This window comes from Aegilops tauschii, chromosome 2, assembly GCF_002575655.3.
Source record: "Aegilops tauschii subsp. strangulata cultivar AL8/78 chromosome 2, Aet v6.0, whole genome shotgun sequence".
NCBI lineage: Eukaryota > Viridiplantae > Streptophyta > Magnoliopsida > Poales > Poaceae > Aegilops > Aegilops tauschii.
Genome location: NC_053036.3, coordinates 51,667,440 through 51,690,181, shown reverse-complemented (window position 1 = coordinate 51,690,181; position 22,742 = coordinate 51,667,440). Strand labels below are relative to the sequence as shown.

The window sequence follows — 22,742 nt, the reverse complement described above, 5'->3', positions numbered from 1 at the left end:
GTCTGGTTTCATTTATGGAGCTAGTGAGAGTTGCACCCTGCTCTATTTTTCTCGTCCTCTCCTTTAAAGCAACAATAATAAAGTTAATGCAACTTTATTATAGTTGCCGCTTCATATTTGTGTTGAATTAGAGGAGAGAGAAAACAAGGTACAAGAGAAGTGGGTTGTCGATATAGAGAAATCTACAACACATGCTCCAGTAATCATTGTGAAAGATTAAGGTAGGTCACGTATTAGTGTCATTGAAACTGCTCCATGTACGACATCCGTGGTTCGATTTCTGTATGACAAATCAATCCAGCGGCCCTTGCGTCTACAGTCTGAACCTTATACGGCTCGATTTAAGCTGCCGTACAGAAAATCGAATGAATGTTACACCCTCCGTATGTCTTATATTTAGGTATGGAGGGGTATATAGCATGGTTCTGTCATAGAGTATAATCGTATAGCTAACTAGTACTCCCTTCATTCCGAGACAACTAGTAATATGGAGCTAAGGGAGTGGCAGTAGACTATAAATGACGCGACAACGAAGTACTAGTGATTATATGTGTCATGCTCTGTTCCGTTGTTGGTCCTGTGTGATGAATTTAATGCACCGCTACATGCATGCTTGAGTCTAGTACTACCTCTTAATTGGTCATGAGAGCACTTGGCGGGAGTTTGAATAATTAATGAATTTAATAAGAACATTGCATGGATGCCTAATTTCATTTCTACCTACGTGCCCCTCTTGGATAACTGGTCCTCCAACCGACTAGTTATCATATATTATGTTTTTGGCGAGCTCACCAAGACGAACATGGTAAACATAATAAGGCTACTCTCGGTATCATGCATATGATACTAATGTATAGTATTATCTTCATAGTGTATAGTATCATATGTATAGTATCATATATTACTATCATAGATGATTTTATTTATTGCCATGCATGACACATAATAACATAGCATTTATTATGATACATTATCTATCTATGTTACTCTAACCCTCTCTCTCCTTTAATTATGTGTCACATCAGAATGTTTGTTATTTCCGAGTGCATGATACCGGCTAAGATACCACCTCTATGGCTAGCCTAAGACACTTCCAATGTATTGACTCTTAACTCGGAGAAAGTGGGGAATGGAATCAGATCGGGGGGGGGGGGGGGGGGATTTTGGAGCAGGCAAGCCTACTTTATACGATTCGATGAATGGAGCGGCGACATCGGGGAGATGCTCGCTCGTGCCATTGGCGTTGAACGATGATCGGAGGCCTCCTCGTGCCCTCCGCCATGCGCAGTTCACGAACTGTACGCCGTCCAACCCTATTTGTCCGATTGTGAGAGTCAGCACACGAGTAAAAGTTTGCACAAATGGATGCTCGCGAGGTTGAGATTTTTTACATTCTTAATTAAACCGGTGTCTATCCTATATTGAAATATTTGATCGATCGTGAGGTACAAACCATTTGGTAGAGTTGTCAACAACACATTAGGTACTGGGAGTAGTATACTAGAGAAAAGTGAGTTATTTAGTACAGTTGATTGTGTAATCAATATAAGAGTGAAGAGCCAAAACATAGTTATGAGAATAGGAGCAAAAAATCACGTGGTTGAGACAAACCTTATTCCACCAAACACATATTTTCTAGGATATAATACAACTCGATATCAAATAGTGCAGAAATAAATGGGGGTGTTTAGCACCATAATCTTTTTAATTTTTAGGGAGTTTTGTACCATCATCTCGTGAATAAGCTCGAAAGCATATACGCGCTCGGCTAAACAAACCGCGCGCACAGATAACCAGAAACGAAATAGAATGTTCTTCTAAGAAACACAAAATAGAATGCTCTCCGATAGTACCATGCATGTCCCACTTCTCTGTAGAGAAAAATATTGATTAGAACGGTTAATATATTGGACGACCTTAGTTAACAATCCGGACTTTAAAAGCCCATGAGAACACATGTTAAACTATCAAAACCTTTCGGTTAAAAGGCTCTCTTTCTGAAATTTTGGTGATTTAGGTTGACGTGACACAAATATCTCTATTTTCGTGTGGGCCCCTAGTAGTCCATCAAGGAAGTGAGGGGATATGCAATCATCACCAAGGTTATGGACCTGATTGAGCCGATGATAGGAGGGTGGGATGAGGTGCTTATTAGTTCCATATTTCATGTGGTCGACACCGTATTCAAATGCCTCTTAATCACAATGTTTTTGAGGATTTCATCTCGAGGCACTATTCAAGGTACTTGGTTTTCCGGTTCGTTCAACGTATCATCTTTAGCGGAAACACCAGGTTGAGGGAACCAATAGTCAGATGGATATTCAAGGTTCAGTCGTCAAATGGATATCCAACAATACGTAATATGTATTCTAATAGAGTGTATCTCACGTTGTTCAATAAAGATGATAAAATGTAAAGTTTGCTCTCTCTTTTCATCCTAGAGCTTGAGGGGTCATTGGTTTATATACATGCAAGCTTGATGTCTCTCCTCATTTACTCTCTGTCACACCATCGAATAACCTACATGGCAAGTTTTGCCAACGATGATGTATGTACTATAGGAATTTCCCTTGGAGAGAAAACAATGATCAGTTGATCGATCAAACAACTGATGGAAAAAAAGGCGAGCCTACTAGTTTGGTGAACACGAACATGGCAAACTTGAGATCGCCACTTAACTATGCGCTAATGGCCCTCTTCCATGGAGCTTGCTGCATCGTCATGGTTCGATTGAGGTCTCTGTTGTTGTTCCTTTGCTGATGAAATACGAGGGTGGTTGTGACCTTGCTAGTTTACATGCCCTTGCTAGCGGTGTCCGATAAATGTTGACAAAATTTTACTACTATATGTTGTTTCAATACATTTTGTCTAGTTCTTTTGGATTCTTGAGTGTTAATAACCTTAAATTATATATCTAATTGTGCCAGTGAGCTCTATTTTGGTTATGCCCTCATAGGGGTAGGATGATACCCCTCGTGTTGTCGTAGGAATTGGTTGCAATTTATTTTAATGAGATTTGGTTACTTGAAACATGAATTAACATGAATATTTGGATTAATAATACATATACTAAAAGTAAAAAAATGCATATTATGTACCCTCTCTCCATTCCAAAATAAGCGTCTCAACTTTAGTACAACTTTGTATTAAAGTTAATATAAAGTTGAGACACTTATTTTAGGACGGAGGGAGTATTATATTTGATTATCGTATAGTTAAAACATATTTTATTGAATATAAGTAGCAAAATATAAAAATGTTTTGTGATGCATGCTATGTTAAGTCTTTGATAAGGTGGCATGTGCACATATTAAGATAAATAGAGATGTTGGGATAAACTAATAATGGAAAACCTTTTCCCCATTCATGTTGGTGTGGGCCTTTGTTGAGGTGGCATGTGCGCATGTTGAGATAAAATAAAGTAGTGATCAACTACTTAGATATACTAGATGATTCCCTACGCGTTCAATTGGGAATTAATAGCACAATTTTCATGATAATGTGATTAAGAACATATGCAAATGTCATACGAAATAAAAATGACTCCTTATTATTTTTATTTTATTGTAGCGAAGTGAGCAAATGGTTCCAATAATATTTTTATTAAAAACTATTAGCAACTATTGGCTGCAATATTTTGTCAATTTTGTTAGAATAACACATTTCTACTATTTTGTACAACAGAACTTGCACAACATTTACCAAAGGGCTAAAAGCTATTGATTCCCGTGTAACATTTTAATAGACCATACTCCCCACTTATCCGCAAATGGGAAACAACAAATATAATTAGAGCAAGTATTAAAACCTTCAACATATGATATATATTAGGTGCTTTGGAAAAAAAACTTGCATACCATCTTTGGCAAACCGTATGTCGATTGCAATTATGAAAGCCACTGGAATTGATTATACACTGAAATATTACTCAAATCACAGTACATAGTTGTATATATAAAATATGATTACATAGTTTTTTCCAAACGAATTGCAATTTCTTCAATTTTACATTCAAAATCACAATCCTATAACAAAAATAAAATATAATACATAAATGTTGTGACCATCTGTAATTGATGATGCGTTATTCCTCGCAAAAAAATAATTGATGATACCTTACAAAATTATGCCCATGAAAAGTGGCTGGCCAGAGAGAGATTCTTGTCGGTGGATTAATTGGTGTTTGGAACTGAATGCTGTTGTGGCATGTGCTGATGTGGACGTACAGTGTGCATGTAGAGAGTATTGCTAGTAGTGGGGATCAACTACTTACAGTTTATTTTAATGAGATTTGGTTGCATGAAACATGAATAAACATAAATATTTGGAGTAATAATATAGTATGAACTAAAAGTGAAAATGCATTTTATGTATTATATTTGATTATTGTATAGTAAAAAAATTATTTATTGAATATAAGTAGCAAAATTTAATGATGTTTTGTGATGCATGTCATGTTAAGCCTTTGATGAGGTGGCATGTGTGCATATTGAGATAAATAGAAGTGGTGGGATAAATTAATATGGAAAACCTTTTCCCATGCATGTTGAGGTGGGCTTTTGATGAGGTGGCATGTATGTGTATTGAGAATTTGAGATAGATAAAAGTAGTCGGATCAACTCCTTAGATATATACTCCCTCTGTAACGTAACATAAAATCTTTTTTGACACTATGCTAGTGTCAAAAAACATCTTATATTAGACCTATATGTGCTTGCCCTACACCACTACATATATACAACCACTTGTATAGTCCTGTCAACCAACTTTGTGTTTGTGTGTGTGTGTGTGTGTGTGTGGTGGCGGGTAGCAGTTAAGAGGAACCTATTCTATTTCAAGATGGCAATCCTATAAATTTTGTATGAAAATCAAACTTCATAGGGTTTGAACAGGTTTGTAGATAAAATATAAACATCTATAGTAACAAATGAATACAATATTGATTTGGTAATGTAGATGTTAATATTTTCTATAAACTTAGGCAAACAATATACACCTTCAGTTTAAAATGGGGGAGTATATCATAAAGTGGGAGTTGATATTTACAATAGGAGGATGAATAGTTGCCTACTCAATCCATTCCAAAATATTTGAAGCTTTTACTTTATTCTAAATTGAACATATTTTAGTTTGATCATGTATATAAAAAAATATGTGAACATCTATAACAAAAAAAGACTTTGTTACATTCATCATAAATTTTTCCGTGTACAATAGATTTGATGTTGTAGATATTAGTCCCCCATTGAATTTAAGGGTCAAAGGGACACAAATGTGAATTCAAATTTCCATGTACAAGTTCATTATGGCGCGGGTGGGAGTTGTAATGTCCATTTATCTCTTTCTCTTCCTAGGAGCATCTCCAACGTTTTGTGATAGTTGTTGGTAAAACTAGAAGGGTACCTCGCTTGTTGCTATCGAAAATCACTTACGAGATTGTTAGTTAATAATGCAGTAAATATGACATGCAACATTTTCCAAGAAACAAAAAACTAGACTATATAAACATCTTGCAAAAATGTCCAGATGAAAGTATTAAATAGTTGATTTTTTTATCTCCTTAACATACTTCCAAAACTTGGTGTCTTGCGTATTTCACCATACATGTAATCTGAAATGCTATGTAAAAGGATCATGTAAAATGAGATGCCATGGCGGTAACAATTCCTCGTTAGGCCTACAAAATAGGAAACAAATGACACAATATTTAGGTACATGATAGACAAATATAGAAATCAAAAGTTTGAGATGATTAAGAACCATGAGGGAAAAAAAATCATAATATTAGACATTCAATCATCACGATGGAGTAAAAGACATTTGTATATAAGAAGTCAAGTACTCAAAATGTGATCATCCATTCCTATGCATGCGCATCAGGAGATGTAGATAGATCCCATAGAGAAAGATAGGTAGACGGAGATGTACAATTTAGTGGTAGCTAGTGAAGGTGTCAATACGATAACAAACATCCATCTTGGTAAAATTGTGAGAATGGAATGCATAAGGTAGTATGGCAACATCCCAGTTATAAGATCACCTTGTACACACAAACAACCAACATTAAGAAACTAATATGTGGTGGCATTTCAACAAATCTTATCTTCGGAGCACCAATTAGCTCACCATTTGTATAGTTCCTCGGCCGAGACTCCAATCCCTGGAAGCCCTTTCAATAAACTTTTTGGAGCACCAATTAGCCCACAAAGATTAATTCATCTATATAGTTCTCTCATGGTAGGAATGAGAGAAAGTTGAGAACGGAAATAAAATGCTTGGATGGGGCAGAGAGTAGCAGAAATATAGTGGAAACGAAAGATAGGTGGAAACACTCAGTTCATTTGCCGCACTAGGAAGATACACTGTGACGGGCAATTTAATACAATAATGTGGTTGTACCACACGTGATAATAAACTAAATTGGATGGCTAGCGCAAGTTGGGATGACGTGGAATATCGTAGGAGCACAAAAATATCTATTCAATGACCCTAGTGGGGTGGAGCATGCAATTGGAAAATAGAAAATAATAATAAAATTGATCAGGTGACATGTGTGGTGAGGTGGGATGTGACATATTGTGAGACCTAGTGATCAATCTATTAAGGTAGTAGAAGATACCCCATGCGTTACCACGTAATGAGTTACAATATATTTCGACGAGAGTTAGTTGTATGACACATAAATATTTGAATCAATAATATATGATCTGAAATGGAAATGCATACTATATATTATATAGTTGGAAATTATTTATTGAATATATGTAGCATAATATAATGAAAAATGGTTTCGTATGCATGTTGCGGGTCTTTGATGAGGCGACTTTTGTGCATATTGAGATAAATATAAGTAGTGAGATAAACTATTAAGGACGACTTTTTCCATGCATGTCGAGGTGGGACTTTGATGAGATGGTATATGTGTTGAGATGGCATGTGTGCATGTTAATATAAATAAAAGCAGTGGGATCATCTGCTTAGACATAATAGGATTATGATTGCCACCTAGGACATATGGTAATGTGTCACACAATAAGTGAGGAGATAACGGTATTGTGTTAATTAAAACAAGCAACAATATTTGCACAAGCTCCAATGTGACAACAAAGTGCACACTTGATATATGTTGCCACCTCGGATTTCACAAATTAACCACAATCTAGTGGAGTAGTTGTATGATGATTTCTTTGCAGATGGCACGGACAATTTTACCAACATGGAAATATAAAAGTTGCTAGGGCTTCTCCAATGCCGGCCCTCAAAATAGACATTAGATTTGTTTACGAACTGCTCTGGACTAGTCTGTGGACACTAATGTGGGAGCCGTCCATCCAATCATGTCCCTTAAAGTCTGCCTCTGTTTTTCTAAGTCCGAAACATTCAAAATAAATACCATATGAAATCTTCGATAATATTCAAATGCAACAGTAGTTCTAATTTGATATTACGATCCAACTTAGTTTTGAGATAAAATAGTCGAAACTTGAATTCAACGGGCACATATGTTGTAGTTGTCCTCTTTAACCGCCCACACATATGCTCAATCAGATCCTCCTTTAGCTGCTCATGAGTTGCTCGATGCCAAACTTTTGGTGCATTTGGACAAACTCATCAAACGTGTCCGGATTCTGACGTGGGAGTTGGATAGGATCACCCATGTTCTCAAACTCCAGACCTCCGGCAGCATCATCACCCTCATCTATCATGTTGTGCATGATCACATAATATGTGATCACCTCTCACAAGGTCTCCAGATCCAATTATTTAGCAAATCCACGAACAACAACAAAACGGGTTTGGAGCACTCCTCAAATGTCCTCTCCATGTCCGTTCTAGCTCCTTCTTGTATATGGGAAAAGTGAACTCTTTTCTAACCAACTGGCTCAAAGATGGTCTTGACCAAGGTTGTCCACGGAGGATAGATACCAACAACTAGATAGTATCCCATATTGTACTCATGCTCATTGACATTCCCTTGTAGAGCCTTTTGGGCAGTTCTTTCAACTCCAGTCCATACAATCAAGAGATCCGAGCATACCTGACCACCCTCTGGCTTCTGAGAGTGTCATGAGCCTTTCAGTGTCTGCAATAGTTGGTTCTCACAAGTACTGAGGTCCAAACACCTCGACCATCGCAATAGAAAATCTAACCATGGCGTCTCCACATGTGCTCACTGACAGCTGGAGCTACTTGTCCCATGAGTCCACGGTCGTGCCATATGCAAGCATCTACAATGCAGACGTGCACTTCTGGTAACCAACGAATCCTATTCTTCCTATGACATCCTTTTTCAAGATGAAATACTCATCGCAGCTCCGAACGCCATTGTAGAGGCGATCACACACATATTTGTGCATTCGAAAGCACCATCGAAAGTTGTCTGTGAATAGGGCATCGGGGGAAAAGCGTCAAATGCCCTCGTGCCGTGTTCAAAAGCGTCAAATGCCCCCGTGCCCTGTTCCGGTTCAGCAGTCGATGACCCTTGATTGATCCCTTGAAATTGAGAACATGTTATCTCGCACGCTCCACGTTTGCAATGACCGACTACATCATCACTGTTTCATCTGCATAATCCTCCACTTTGGAGGAGTCGGGTGACTTAATGTAGTGCTGATAGATGCACTCCATGTCCGAATCCACTGCTTCAAAGGAGGAAGAAAAATTCTCAAAATTTTAGCACGGGCATTTCACCGAACACTTGTCGGGCGTGGTCTCCCTCTCACGGATGGCATCTGCAGGGACGGACGGACGAGAGGTGTCAAACATCGGCGTATGCAAGTGGTGTGGCGACCTGTTGGAGCGATGGCATTGTGTAGGTCTGGTCGAGTGGTACAACGGCGACGTGAGGTCAGAGCGGAATGAAGTTGACACAGAGAAAGGGGAAAGGATGGAGACGCGGGATCAGGGTGTGGTTTTTGGATGGTCCAGGGGTGCCGGAGTCCTACGTGGCGAGGTCCAGACTCCCGCAAAGCCCCCTGGCTTGCTTCTGTTTTGCCGGATTTCGGGCAGCTGGACTGGTCCGAGAACCGATGCGGGACATCGTTGGATCCTAAAGTGCGTACGGGCCGATCGGTTCGGAGGGTTGCGGGTTATTTGAGGGTCCGCTTTGAAGATGCCCTTATGTACCATTCTGCTCTCGGGTGCATATGCGCTTGGATGAACAGTTAAATGGAAAATACTTTTTTTTGAAAAAAAAATCTGATTTTATTTTGTGACAAACATCGTTGAATGTTTCACCCGCATGAAAAGTTTAGTGAAGAAAAAACATTCAAAATGCTCTGGCGAAAGATTTTTGCAAGCCTTACATAGCGCTGAATTTGTTTTATTTTTGCTCACACACGCATGAACCTCATTCCATCACAGAAGAACAGTATTCAAGTAGGTGGAAACTAAGCAACATGCGTTGAGGAAAAAAAATTCAGGATACATTTTATTTTCGCATTTTGCCATTCGTCCAATGCCGTCCTGGAACAGTGACCAACTTGCGCCTCAAGTTGGTAGGCGCAAGCATCGTACGGGCTCCCCCTGGCGTGACTTTGATGACTGATCGCGTGGGCCACAGTCGTCAGGGGATTATGGAGTAAATGCGGCCACAGTCTTTGTTAAAGAGGACTGGGATAGACTAGTTTATTCATTCCCCCGAGCACGTTAAATAGGGCCACCCCGCGGTATCCGGCCTCTCGTCTCTCCCACCGCCCTCCACACTAAACTCCTCCCCCGTGCGGCGCACACCTGCCCTTCACCACCCTCTGAGGCGCACCACGCCCGCTGCGACCTAGAAGGTCAGATCTGTTTCCCTGTGTTCATGCGTGCGTCGATGATCATGCTAGTGTGTGTGTGCGCGGTTTCCTAGTTCTGGATCGTGATGCGCATGTCGCGTTGGCTTAAATCTGCGCTGTGCTGCTTTCCTTGGAGTTTTGATTCGCGTGTGCTACAGCCTAACCCTATCGTCGTTGTTTGGTTCGAGCCGGTGGTGCAGGTGCATTTCGATTTTCCACGCCCACGCAGGTGGTTCGTTGGCGATTCTTTTTTTCCTTTACCTGGTCACGATGCGTAGCCTAGCGTATATGGGGTTTCTCTTTTTTTTTGCTGCTGGATCGTGAAAGTTCAGGGGTCTCGGGTAGCTTCAGATGTGAAGTTCGTGCCCGTTTAGCGTCTGTGCCGTTCGAGTTTGGGATGTGCTCACCCCGTTCATGTTCCGTTCCTGCATTTAGACGTGCACATATCAGATCTGGTGCACGCATGTGTGAATTATGTTTTTTTTTTGCTTGCTTTGTTTCGAGTGCTGGCCAAATCCGCATCTACAATTGCTACGTTGTACTGTTTCATGATGGATTAGATTTTAATCAACGATCGGATTCGTATTACCACGGATGGGCAAGGCGAGCAGGGCCAAGAAGGCCAAGGCCCAGGAACACCCGTGCCCAAGATGCGGGCTAAACCTCGTGGAGGCGAAGACCACGCTGGGCCACGACGACATCGCCTGCGCGGCCCACAAGCTGAAGGTGGAGAGGGATGCCGCCCGCAAAAAGAAGAAAGGCCGCGGCGAAGAAGCCAGCGAAGAACTGAATCGGCGTGGACAACCTATGCCCCCCCTCCTCCCCCTCCCCCTCCCCCCTCCTCCCCTAGACCCTGGTCGCGTTCCGGGATGTGACTGATGTCGATTTCGTGTTAATTCGGTTGCTGGACGTTTTGTACCCTTAAACTGCCGTTAAGGAGACGTATTTTGCAGTCACTGCTTTATATATATGTGCGATGGAGTGATATTGGTCTGTGTTGTGGTTGACTGTGCTTCGTGTTCTTGTGTTCTTGCCCCAATCGAACTCGTGCTCTTGTGTTATTTTGTTGGTTCCGTGATTCTGTCTAATCCCCGTGCTCAACTCCGAATCTTCCCCCAATAGAGTGCCTCGACATGGAGGAGCAGAGCAGGTTCGGTTGTTTTTCCCCCATTGCAATTTCTCCCTTACAGATTTAGGGTTACAATGCTCGGATTTTGTGTCCGCAGGTGCAGGGTGAGCCTCGTCCCTGGGGAAACAGCAGATTCAGTTTTGCCTGCGCGGTGTGCCGCAGATTTCTCCACGGCGTCGTCACGGCGTGTTCTGGGGCTGACATTGCAGATGGTTCACAGATTTCTGAGCCTGCACTACTCAACCGACCCCAAGGGTCTTCGTCGGAAATTCAGCAGGCGGGGGCATGGGTGATCCCGTTTGTCTCTGCTGCTTGGACGAGCAGGTAAAGATTATTACTTCTCGCTAATCTGGCTTGTGGTCGTACAACTGTGATGTTAGTATCGGAGGCATTGCACAAGTTATTACTTCGAACAAATCTTTTGAATTCCCTGCTTTTGTCAATTTTATTCCCACCATGCCTTGGAAATTTAGGGCCTTTGTTAATTGCTGTGTGTGGGTACGCTTGATCCCAAGTTCCCAACAAAAACATCCAGGCGATTCCATAGGCTGTCACGCAGCCTCTGTAAATACTTTTGTGGTGTACATACTTTTCTGTTGTTATAGTCTCTTAATCCCCCCTGCGTTGCTTTGTGTCTTGCACCTTGGCTCTGAATAATGTTGATGTCTTCATATAGCCTGCTCACCTTATTTATCGTTCCTGTATAAGATTCTTGGTGTTTCAGATGGCCTACCATGCTCTGTCGGAACTGAAACCCGGAGTGAAGAACTGGAATGTCTGCGTTCATGTCTCCCACCTCTGGGAATACCGCGGTGGCACCGACACTGGTCCGGTGCAACATGTAGATATGGTTCTGGTCAATAACAAGGTAAACTTTCATGCACCCTCATGCAGCTGACCATGTCGTCTTGACCATGTTTTGTGCTTATGCAGGGAAATGCTATGTACGCTGAGATAGGAAAGGATGACTTGGAGCATAAAGCTCCGCTATTGGCTGACGGCAACACATACACTCTGACCAGATTCATGGTGTCGCTTGCCACACTATTGTGGAAGCAGTGGCTGACATCCAAGATGGCTTTCTGGAGTTCGTGTACGACCCTATTCCGTTTCTGGACCTCGCAGCCTATGTTGGGGAGAACAAGCGCTTTGTGGGTGATCATTTCTTCCAGTTTAGGCCATCCTTTGTCATCTAACTTTTAGTGTTTGGAACTCATTCACTTTTGTTTCTTTATGTAGATATTGTTGGGTCATAGTGAGTGTCTCTGCTGCTGCATTTCTCTGCATTGCGCGCCAGCCAACTCTGACCACCAAACGCACTATAGTCCTGGAAGACCACTTTTATTTCATTTTCTCTGTTCTTGAGGTTTATATATGGTTCAAACTTCAAACATATTAATTAATCAACTCCATTGAGGTGGCACTGAGAAAATGATTTAAATGCTGGCCTCATGCAAACAGAAGCTGGCTTGCTTCTGGAAAACTTGCTAGTTTCTTGGGGGGAACCTGACCTGTCTGTGGGTTTGTCCGTGTTTATTTCAGATGGTCCTCTCTGTAGTGCCCCTGTTTTCTACTATGTATGGGGCATTTAACTCTGGGCCGGAATCATTGTTGACTAGTAACAGTAAAACTTTGGAACTGTAATTCTACTTGTGTGCTAGTTGTCGTAACAAACAAGCACATTCGTTTAGTTACCAGTACTATATTTGGTTGAATGAGCTCTTCTTTCCCCCTAAATCTAGTTCTTCATTTATAGCCCTCAGCATCATGAATCTGAATTGTTTAATTGCATTGTTTCCAGGTGCATCAGTTACTAAAGTTCATTGCAAAAATTTCAGAACATCCAAATGGCAAGGTGAGAGGTTCTTTATTATTCATGACCTGTGTATATTGTTTCTCTATTCCTCTCTCATTTTCTCTTTATTCAGGTATTGCTATGGAAAATGGGAATTGCACGGGTTCTTAATAAGTTGCTAAAGAACTGCAGCAACGCATCTTACTTGGAAGATAAAGCGATCTCTGAAAGAGGAGCCTACAGAAGTGACCAACTTATGCTCAAATGGAGGATTCCCTTATTCAGATGTCTCGCATCTATCTTCAGTGCCCAGCCATCTGGCAAAGAGCAGACTGCTATTGAAGAGTAAGCTCAACTATCTACTTCAGAACTACTTCATCATTTACATTTGAAAACTAATTATATTAACTCAAAGTAGGTCCTCAGATAATGCTAGCGTTGAGGAGTGCTCTTCTATCATGCATCACCTCTTGGTCTTATGCCAGGTAAAATAACTTTCGTGTTATCTATGATAAGATGGTTGTCGGATCGGCAGCGTTTACTTCTCTATTTGATTCTCAAGCTTAGCTCACTACTTCTGTAGTGAAGCCAGGATGTGGTCTGTGTTTTGTTGTGGTTTCTTTAGTTTTACTACTCTGAAAGATTGATATCAAGCTTTTGTAATGAAATACTATCAAGTGTTCCCTACTCTAGAAGCCATTTATGAGTTGAAACTGCCCTGTGTAGTTAGTTCCTTTTTTTGGTTTCAACAGTAGTCCTAGTTAAAAGGGTCAACAACATGTTGGTGTCATGTGTCAAGTGTCTGAGATCATACATTGGAAGTTCATACTGTCGGAGGTGGAAAACCTAAAGGAGTAGCTGAAGTTTGAAAATGGTTTATTAAATACATGAGAAGGCTATGCTGAGAATGAGGACACGGAATGATAATAATGTTTCTTCAGCTGTTACTTTCTTTTTCTTCTTCCTTTGACAGGGTTGTGTTGCTAATTAGATTTAAGAAACTGAATTCCAAAATTTTGTGTGCAACCATTTTAAAATACCCCAGATCCCCAAGTACACATGAATTATGTCATAGTTAAATTAATTAACATATTACCGAGCCCCTCATTCTAGTTTTTGAAGCAAGAGGATTTTCTTGTAGAGTTCTATTAGGATTGTTATGCTATAAAATTTACTCATTGAGTTAACAGAGCATATGTTCTGTTTGTTACTTGTGATTAAGTTGCTAATATGACACTTGTCTGAATTTCTTAATCATGTCAAGCTGGACAACATGCAATGCCAATATTTTGCATGAGAGAGGACTGATATTGTAAACTGGATAGTATGAGGCTATGAGCTGACAATTAAACTCCTAGAATTCAATAATCACAGTGCTAACTGCTAAGTTATTTCATAACATTCATGTCAGTATCTTCGCTTGTCCTGTGGGTATATTTGGTCAGCTATGCACTAAGGATCTTCAACATCAATATTTGCAAACTTTTCCCCACCTCATGCGTGGTACTTTCTCCTAGTTTAGTTGGCACATGTCCATTTTTTCCCCGTACTTCATTTCTGAATTGTTGAGCTGTTTGTAGACAGAGAATCCATTCTTCTCTCGTGTTTTTTGTTTTAATCAGTGGCTCTTCTGCTTACTTCTTTGCGGCCTTTTCAGGCTCTCCCTATATTCCTTGACAGGATTTTCAATCCTGTTCTTGCAATTATATTGTCAGTGACATTTGTTCTTGCCTTTGGGGAGGTAATGCATCTTATGTCCAAGCATTTATATTTCTGTTACCGGCCCACAGATTATCTGATTGATCATCACATTTCGACAATCAGGTTGTACCTCAAGCAATATGTACCAGGTATGGGCTGGCAGTGGGTGCTAGCTTTGTTTGGCTCGTACGCATCGTCATGTTCATTGCCTATCCTATTGCTTACCCTATTGGGAAGGTAAATCAGCAAAGTCACATTACTCAATAGAAAAGTGTTAATTTGTACTGTATCATAATCGTTTGAAGCTTATCCAGTGGCCTAGATTTTGAATTCCAATGAATTAGACTATTATTATGAGGCCTGGGCTCACTGCTCTTTGGTGCCATTGTTGATGGACAAGGTCATGAAGTGATATTTTGGTTACACTTCTCTAATTAGGAGATTTTGGTAACATGCGTGCAAGTGCTTTCTTGTTTCTATTCTTATTTAGCCCTGCCCATCATAGCTGGTATTTGGGTTATCATAGATATCCATTACTGCTTTGCTTTCCATTTCAGCGACCTTGTTGGTTTGTATATGCTGAGCTAACACAAATTTTAGATCTCTTCCGAACGAACATGTAGTTCTATTTATTTATTCGCTGTTGTATGTTGGGACTTGAACTACTGCTGCCGGATGTCTCGAGAAAGAAAAAATAATTACTGGAAATTGTAGGTATGGCTCATGTCTAGTAAAGCTAGCCTATACTAGACTAGCTCGTTAATCAAAGATGGTTAAGTTTCCAAACCATAGACATGTGTTGTCAGTTGATGAACGGGATCACATCATTAGGAGAATGATGTGATGGACAAGACCCATCCCTTAGCTTAGCATAATGATCGTTCAGTTTTATTGCTATAGCTTTCTTCATGTCATATACAGATTCCTTTGACTATGAGATTATGCAACTCCCGGATACCGGTGGAATGCCTTGTGTGCTATCAAATGTCACAAGGTAACTGGGTGATTATAAAGATGCTCTACAGGTATCTCCGAAGGTGTTTGTTGGGTTGGCATAGATCGAGATTAGGATTTGTCACTCCGAGTATCGGAGAGGTATCTCTGGGCCCTCTCAGTAATGCACATCATAATAAGCCTTGCAAGCAATGTGACTAATGAGTTAGTTACGGGATGATGCATTATGGAACGAGTAAAGAGACTTGCCGGTAACGAGATTGAACTAGGTATGAAGATACCAACGACCGAATCTAGATTGCATGTTGAGGTTATCCATTCCCATGCACGTTGCATGATGAGGTGCCATGCTTACATGTTGAGAGAAATAAGTTAGTGAAGGCTAACTATTTACACAAAGAAGATATGTTTTTAATGCATTTTATCTAATTTGATGGATCATTGAGTGCTGATCTCAAATCATATATTTCAATTGTGTCATGAGATACACTTTGGTTATGCCTTTATAGGGACACTCTCGAATCATATAGGTGCTTAGTTTTTGGTCAACCTTGACTTCGTCACTATCCTTTCAATGGACTGACTCTCTCTCTCTCTCTCTCTCTCTCTCTCTCTCCCCCCCCTCCCTCCCCTCCCTTAGGGCCAACCCAGGCCATTCCCCCCAGCTTGTGTAGTTTTGTTATATTATTAGCACATAATTAGACATGAATGATGGGAGTTCTACCTAATCTTTGAGTGAATGGACCCTCCTACATGGGCTAGCCCCTCCTATACTTCTTATCAAGCTCCGCCACTGTCTGCCTCCCTCCCTCCCTCCCTTGCCCTCTCTCTCTCTCTCTCTCTCTCACACACACACACACAGACACACACGCACTAATCAAATTAGATTACTGCGTCTATTTGAAACCGTAAAACATTTCAATTTTGCATGAAGTCAAGCTTTGTAAAATAACACAAATTTGAAGATAAATATGAGCACCAACAGTAACAAACAAAATATAATATTGGTTTAGTACTGTCAATGTTTTAATATTTTTTCTGGAAACTTAGCCAATAAATATATCTTAAATTTTAGAGGGAGGGATGGGGGGGGATATCATGAAGGGGCACATACATACTTCCAAGACAAGGAGTTGAATGGTTACCTACTCACTCAATTCCAAATTATTTGAAGTTCTTGCTCAGTCATAAGTCAATCTTCTTTAGACTTGACCAAATTTATAGCAATACATGTCATCATCTACAACAACAAATTGGTTTCATTTGTCATAAAGTGCATTTTTATAACATACATTTGATGTTGTATAGATTACTCCCATGATCGAGTTTAAAGGGCCAGAGGCCCACACATGCTAATTGAGATTTCTAAGTCTGGTTTCATTTATGGAGCTAGTGAGAGTTGCACCCTGCTCTATTTTTCTCGTCCTCTCCTTTAAAGCAACAATAATAAAGTTAATGCAACTTTATTATAGTTGCCGCTTCATATTTGTGTTGAATTAGAGGAGAGAGAAAACAAGGTACAAGAGAAGTGGGTTGTCGATATAGAGAAATCTACAACACATGCTCCAGTAATCATTGTGAAAGATTAAGGTAGGTCACGTATTAGTGTCATTGAAACTGCTCCATGTACGACATCCGTGGTTCGATTTCTGTATGACAAATCAATCCAGCGGCCCTTGCGTCTACAGTCTGAACCTTATACGGCTCGATTTAAGCTGCCGTACAGAAAATCGAATGAATGTTACACCCTCCGTATGTCTTATATTTAGGTATGGAGGGGTATATAGCATGGTTCTGTCATAGAGTATAATCGTATAGCTAACTAGTACTCCCTTCATTCCGAGACAACTAGTAATATGGAGCTAAGGGAGTGGCAGTAAACTATAAATGACGCGACAACGAAGTACTAGTGATTATATGTGTCATGCTCTGTTCCGTTGTTGGTCCTGTGTGATGAATTTAATGCACCCCTACATGCATGCTTGAGTCTAGTACTACCTCTTAATTGGTCATGAGAGCACTTGGCGGGAGTTTGAATAATTAATGAATTTAATAAGAACATTGCATGCATGCCTAATTTCATTTCTACCTACGTGCCCCTCTTGGAGAACTGGTCCTCCAACCGACTAGTTATCATATATTATGTTTTGGCGAGCTCACCAAGACGAACATGGTAAACATAATAAGGCTACTCTCGGTATCATGCATATGATACTAATGTATAGTATTATCTTCATAGTGTATAGTATCATATGTATAGTATCATATATTACTATCATAGATGATTTTATTTATTGCCATGCATGACACATAATAACATAGCATTTATTATGATACATTATCTATCTATGTTACTCTAACCCTCTCTCTCCTTTAATTATGTGTCACATCAGAATGTTTGTTATTTCCGAGTGCATGATACCGGCTAAGATACCACCTCTATGGCTAGCCTAAGACACTTCCAATGTATTGACTCTTAACTCGGAGAAAGTGGGGAATGGAATCAGATCGGGGGGGGGGGGGGGGGGGGGATTTTGGAGCAGGCAAGCCTACTTTATACGATTCGATGAATGGAGCGGCGACATCGGGGAGATGCTCGCTCGTGCCATTGGCGTTGAACGATGATCGGAGGCCTCCTCGTGCCCTCCGCCATGCGCAGTTCACGAACTGTACGCCGTCCAACCCTATGTGTCCGATTGTGAGAGTCAGCACACGAGTAAAAGTTTGCACAAATGGATGCTCGCGAGGTTGAGATTTTTTACATTCTTAATTAAACCGGTGTCTATCCTATATTGAAATATTTGATCGATCGTGAGGTACAAACCATTTGGTAGAGTTGTCAACAACACATTAGGTACTGGGAGTAGTATACTAGAGAAAAGTGAGTTATTTAGTACAGTTGATTGTGTAATCAATATAAGAGTGAAGAGCCAAAACATAGTTATGAGAATAGGAGCAAAAAATCACGTGGTTGAGACAAACCTTATTCCACCAAACACATATTTTCTAGGATATAATACAACTCGATATCAAATAGTGCAGAAATAAATGGGGGTGTTTAGCACCATAATCTTTTTAATTTTTAGGGAGTTTTGTACCATCATCTCGTGAATAAGCTCGAAAGCATATACGCGCTCGGCTAAACAAACCGCGCGCACAGATAACCAGAAACGAAATAGAATGTTCTTCTAAGAAACACAAAATAGAATGCTCTCCGATAGTACCATGCATGTCCCACTTCTCTGTAGAGAAAAATATTGATTAGAACGGTTAATATATTGGACGACCTTAGTTAACAATCCGGACTTTAAAAGCCCATCAGAACACATGTTAAACTATCAAAACCTTTCGGTTAAAAGGCTCTCTTTCTGAAATTTTGGTGATTTAGGTTGACGTGACACAAATATCTCTATTTTCGTGTGGGCCCCTAGTTGTCCATCAAGGAAGTGAGGGGATATGCAATCATCACCAAGGTTATGGACCTGATTGAGCCGATGATAGGAGGGTGGGATGAGGTGCTTATTAGTTCCATATTTCATGTGGTCGACACCGTATTCAAATGCCTCTTAATCACAATGTTTTTGAGGATTTCATCTCGAGGCACTATTCAAGGTACTTGGTTTTCCGGTTCGTTCAACGTATCATCTTTAGCGGAAACACCAGGTTGAGGGAACCAATAGTCAGATGGATATTCAAGGTTCAGTCGTCAAATGGATATCCAACAATACGTAATATGTATTCTAATAGAGTGTATCTCACGTTGTTCAATAAAGATGATAAAATGTAAAGTTTGCTCTCTCTTTTCATCCTAGAGCTTGAGGGGTCATTGGTTTATATACATGCAAGCTTGATGTCTCTCCTCATTTACTCTCTGTCACACCATCGAATAACCTACATGGCAAGTTTTGCCAACGATGACGTATGTACTATAGGAATTTCCCTTGGAGAGAAAACAATGATCAGTTGATCGATCAAACAACTGATGGAAAAAAAGGCGAGCCTACTAGTTTGGTGAACACGAACATGGCAAACTTGAGATCGCCACTTAACTATGCGCTAATGGCCCTCTTCCATGGAGCTTGCTGCATCGTCATGGTTCGATTGAGGTCTCTGTTGTTGTTCCTTTGCTGATGAAATACGAGGGTGGTTGTGACCTTGTTAGTTTACATGCCCTTGCTAGCGGTGTCCGATAAATGTTGACAAAATTTTACTACTATATGTTGTTTCAATACATTTTGTCTAGTTCTTTTGGATTCTTGAGTGTTAATAACCTTAAATTATATATCTAATTGTGCCAGTGAGCTCTATTTTGGTTATGCCCTCATAGGGGTAGGATGATACCCCTCGTGTTGTCGTAGGAATTGGTTGCAATTTATTTTAATGAGATTTGGTTACTTGAAACATGAATTAACATGAATATTTGGATTAATAATATATATACTAAAAGTAAAAAAATGCATATTATGTACTCTCTCTCCATTCCAAAATAAGCGTCTCAACTTTAGTACAACTTTGTATTAAAGTTAATATAAAGTTGAGACACTTATTTTAGGACGGAGGGAGTATTATATTTGATTATCGTATAGTTAAAACATATTTTATTGAATATAAGTAGCAAAATATAAAAATGTTTTGTGATGCATGCTATGTTAAGTCTTTGATAAGGTGGCATGTGCACATATTGAGATAAATAGAGATGTTGGGATAAACTAATAATGGAAAACCTTTTCCCCATTCATGTTGGTGTGGGCCTTTGTTGAGGTGGCATGTATGCATGTTGAGATAAAATAAAGTAGTGATCAACTACTTAGATATACTAGATGATTCCCTACGCGTTCAATTGGGAATTAATAGCACAATTTTCATGATAATGTGATTAAGAACATATGCAAATGTCATACGAAATAAAAATGACTCCTTATTATTTTTATTTTATTGTAGCGAAGTGAGCAAATGGTTCCAATAATATTTTTATTAAAAACTATTAGCAACTATTGGCTGCAATATTTTGTCAATTTTGTTAGAATAACACATTTCTACTATTTTGTACAACAGAACTTGCACAACATTTACCAAAGGGCTAAAAGCTATTGATTCCCTTGTAACATTTTAATAGACCATACTCCCCACTTATCCGCAAATGGGAAACAACAAATATAATTAGAGAAAGTATTAAAACCTTCAACATATGATATATATTAGGTGCTTTGGAAAAAAAACTTGCATACCATCTTTGGCAAACCGTATGTCGATTGCAATTATGAAAGCCACTGGAATTGATTATACACTGAAATATTACTCAAATCACAGTACATAGTTGTATATATAAAATATGATTACATAGTTTTTTCCAAACGAATTGCAATTTCTTCAATTTTACATTCAAAATCACAATCCTATAACAAAAATCAAATATAATACATAAATGTTGTGACCATCTGTAATTGATGATGCGTTATTCCTCGCAAAAAAATAATTGATGATACGTTACAAAATTATGCCCATGAAAAGTGGCTGGCCAGAGAGAGATTCTTGTCGGTGGATTAATTGGTGTTTGGAACTGAATGTTGTTGTGGCATGTGCTGATGTGGACGTACAGTGTGCATGTAGAGAGTATTGCTAGTAGTGGGGATCAACTACTTACAGTTTATTTTAATGAGATTTGGTTGCATGAAACATGAATAAACATAAATATTTGGAGTAATAATATAGTATGAACTAAAAGTGAAAATGCATTTTATGTATTATATTTGATTATTGTATAGTAAAAAAATTATTTATTGAATATAAGTAGCAAAATTTAATGATGTTTTGTGATGCATGTCATGTTAAGCCTTTGATGAGGTGGCATGTGTGCATATTGAGATAAATAGAAGTAGTGGGATAAATTAATATGGAAAACCTTTTCCCATGCATGTTGAGGTGGGCTTTTGATGAGGTGGCATGTATGTGTATTGAGAATTTGAGATAGATAAAAGTAGTCGGATCAACTCCTTAGATATATACTCCCTCTGTAACGTAACATAAAATCTTTTTTGACACTATGCTAGTGTCAAAAAACATCTTATATTAGACCTATATGTGCTTGCCCTACACCACTACATATATACAACCACTTGTATAGTCCTGTCAACCAACTTTGTGTGTGTGTGTGTGTGTGTGTGTGTGTGAGGTGGCGGGTAGCAGTTAAGAGGAACCTATTCTATTTGAAGATGGCAATCCTATAAATTTTGTATGAAAATCAAACTTCATAGTGTTTGAACAGGTTTGTAGATAAAATATAAACATCTATAGTAACAAACGAATACAATATTGATTTGGTAATGTAGATGTTAATATTTTCTATAAACTTAGGCAAACAATATACACCTTCAGTTTAAAATGGGGGAGTATATCATAAAGTGGGAGTTGATATTTACAATAGGAGGATGAATAGTTGCCTACTCAATCCATTCCAAAATATTTGAAGCTTTTACTTTATTCTAAATTGAACATATTTTAGTTTGATCATGTATATAAAAAAATATGTGAACATCTATAACAAAAAAAGACTTTGTTACATTCATCATAAATTTTTCCGTGTACAATAGATTTGATGTTGTAGATATTACTCCCCCATTGAATTTAAGGGTCAAAGGGACACAAATGTGAATTCAAATTTCCAAGTACAAGTTCATTATGGCGCGGGTGGGAGTTGTAATGTCCATTTATCTCTTTCTCTTCCTAGGAGCATCTCCAACGTTTTGTGATAGTTGTTGGTAAAACTAGAAGGGTGCCTCGCTTGTTGCTATCGAAAATCACTTACGAGATTGTTAGTTAATAATGCAGTAAATATGACATGCAACATTTTCCAAGAAACAAAAAACTAGACTATATAAACATCTTGCAAAAATGTCCAGATGAAAGTATTAAATAGTTGATTTTTTTATCTCCTTAACATACTTCCAAAACTTGGTGTCTTGCGTATTTCACCATACATGTAATCTGAAATGCTATGTAAAAGGATCATGTAAAATGAGATGCCATGGCGGTAACAATTCCTCGTTAGGCCTACAAAATAGGAAACAAATGACACAATATTTAGGTACATGATAGACAAATATAGAAATCAAAAGTTTGAGATGATTAAGAACCATGAGGGAAAAAAAATCATAATATTAGACATTCAATCATCACGATGGAGTAAAAGACATTTGTATATAAGAAGTCAAGTACTCAAAATGTGATCATCCATTCCTATGCATGCGCATCAGGAGATGTAGATAGATCCCATAGAGAAAGATAGGTAGACGGAGATGTACAATTTAGTGGTAGCTAGTGAAGGTGTCAATACGATAACAAACATCCATCTTGGTAAAATTGTGAGAATGGAATGCATAAGGTA

The 22,742-nt window shown here is 39.2% G+C and overlaps 1 protein-coding gene across 1 annotated transcript; it reads left to right on the top strand.

Annotated features, from left to right (window-relative positions):
* The first annotated feature begins 10,373 nt into the window (after window positions 1–10,373).
* Window positions 10,374–14,855, top strand: LOC123497321 (uncharacterized). Its single transcript, XM_073506838.1, has 9 exons — window positions 10,374–10,505; window positions 11,006–11,197; window positions 11,633–11,776; window positions 11,931–12,059; window positions 12,710–12,763; window positions 12,837–13,048; window positions 13,122–13,188; window positions 14,361–14,444; window positions 14,528–14,855. Exons 1-9 carry the CDS (start codon window positions 10,374–10,376, stop codon window positions 14,669–14,671), a joined length of 1,158 nt encoding a protein of 385 aa, XP_073362939.1. The 3' UTR covers window positions 14,672–14,855.
* Window positions 14,856–22,742: the final 7,887 nt, after the last annotated feature.

Excerpts from the sequence above, each read along its gene's own strand:
- LOC123497321 (XM_073506838.1), top strand. The coding sequence starts at position 10,374 with ATGGGCAAGGCGAGCAGGGCCAAGAAGGCCAAGGCCCAGGAACACCCG. Across the intron at positions 12,764-12,836 it reads CAGAACATCCAAATGGCAAG|GTATTGCTATGGAAAATGGG; the intron begins GTGAGAGGTTCT and ends CTCTTTATTCAG. Across the intron at positions 13,189-14,360 it reads ACCTCTTGGTCTTATGCCAG|GCTCTCCCTATATTCCTTGA; the intron begins GTAAAATAACTT and ends CGGCCTTTTCAG.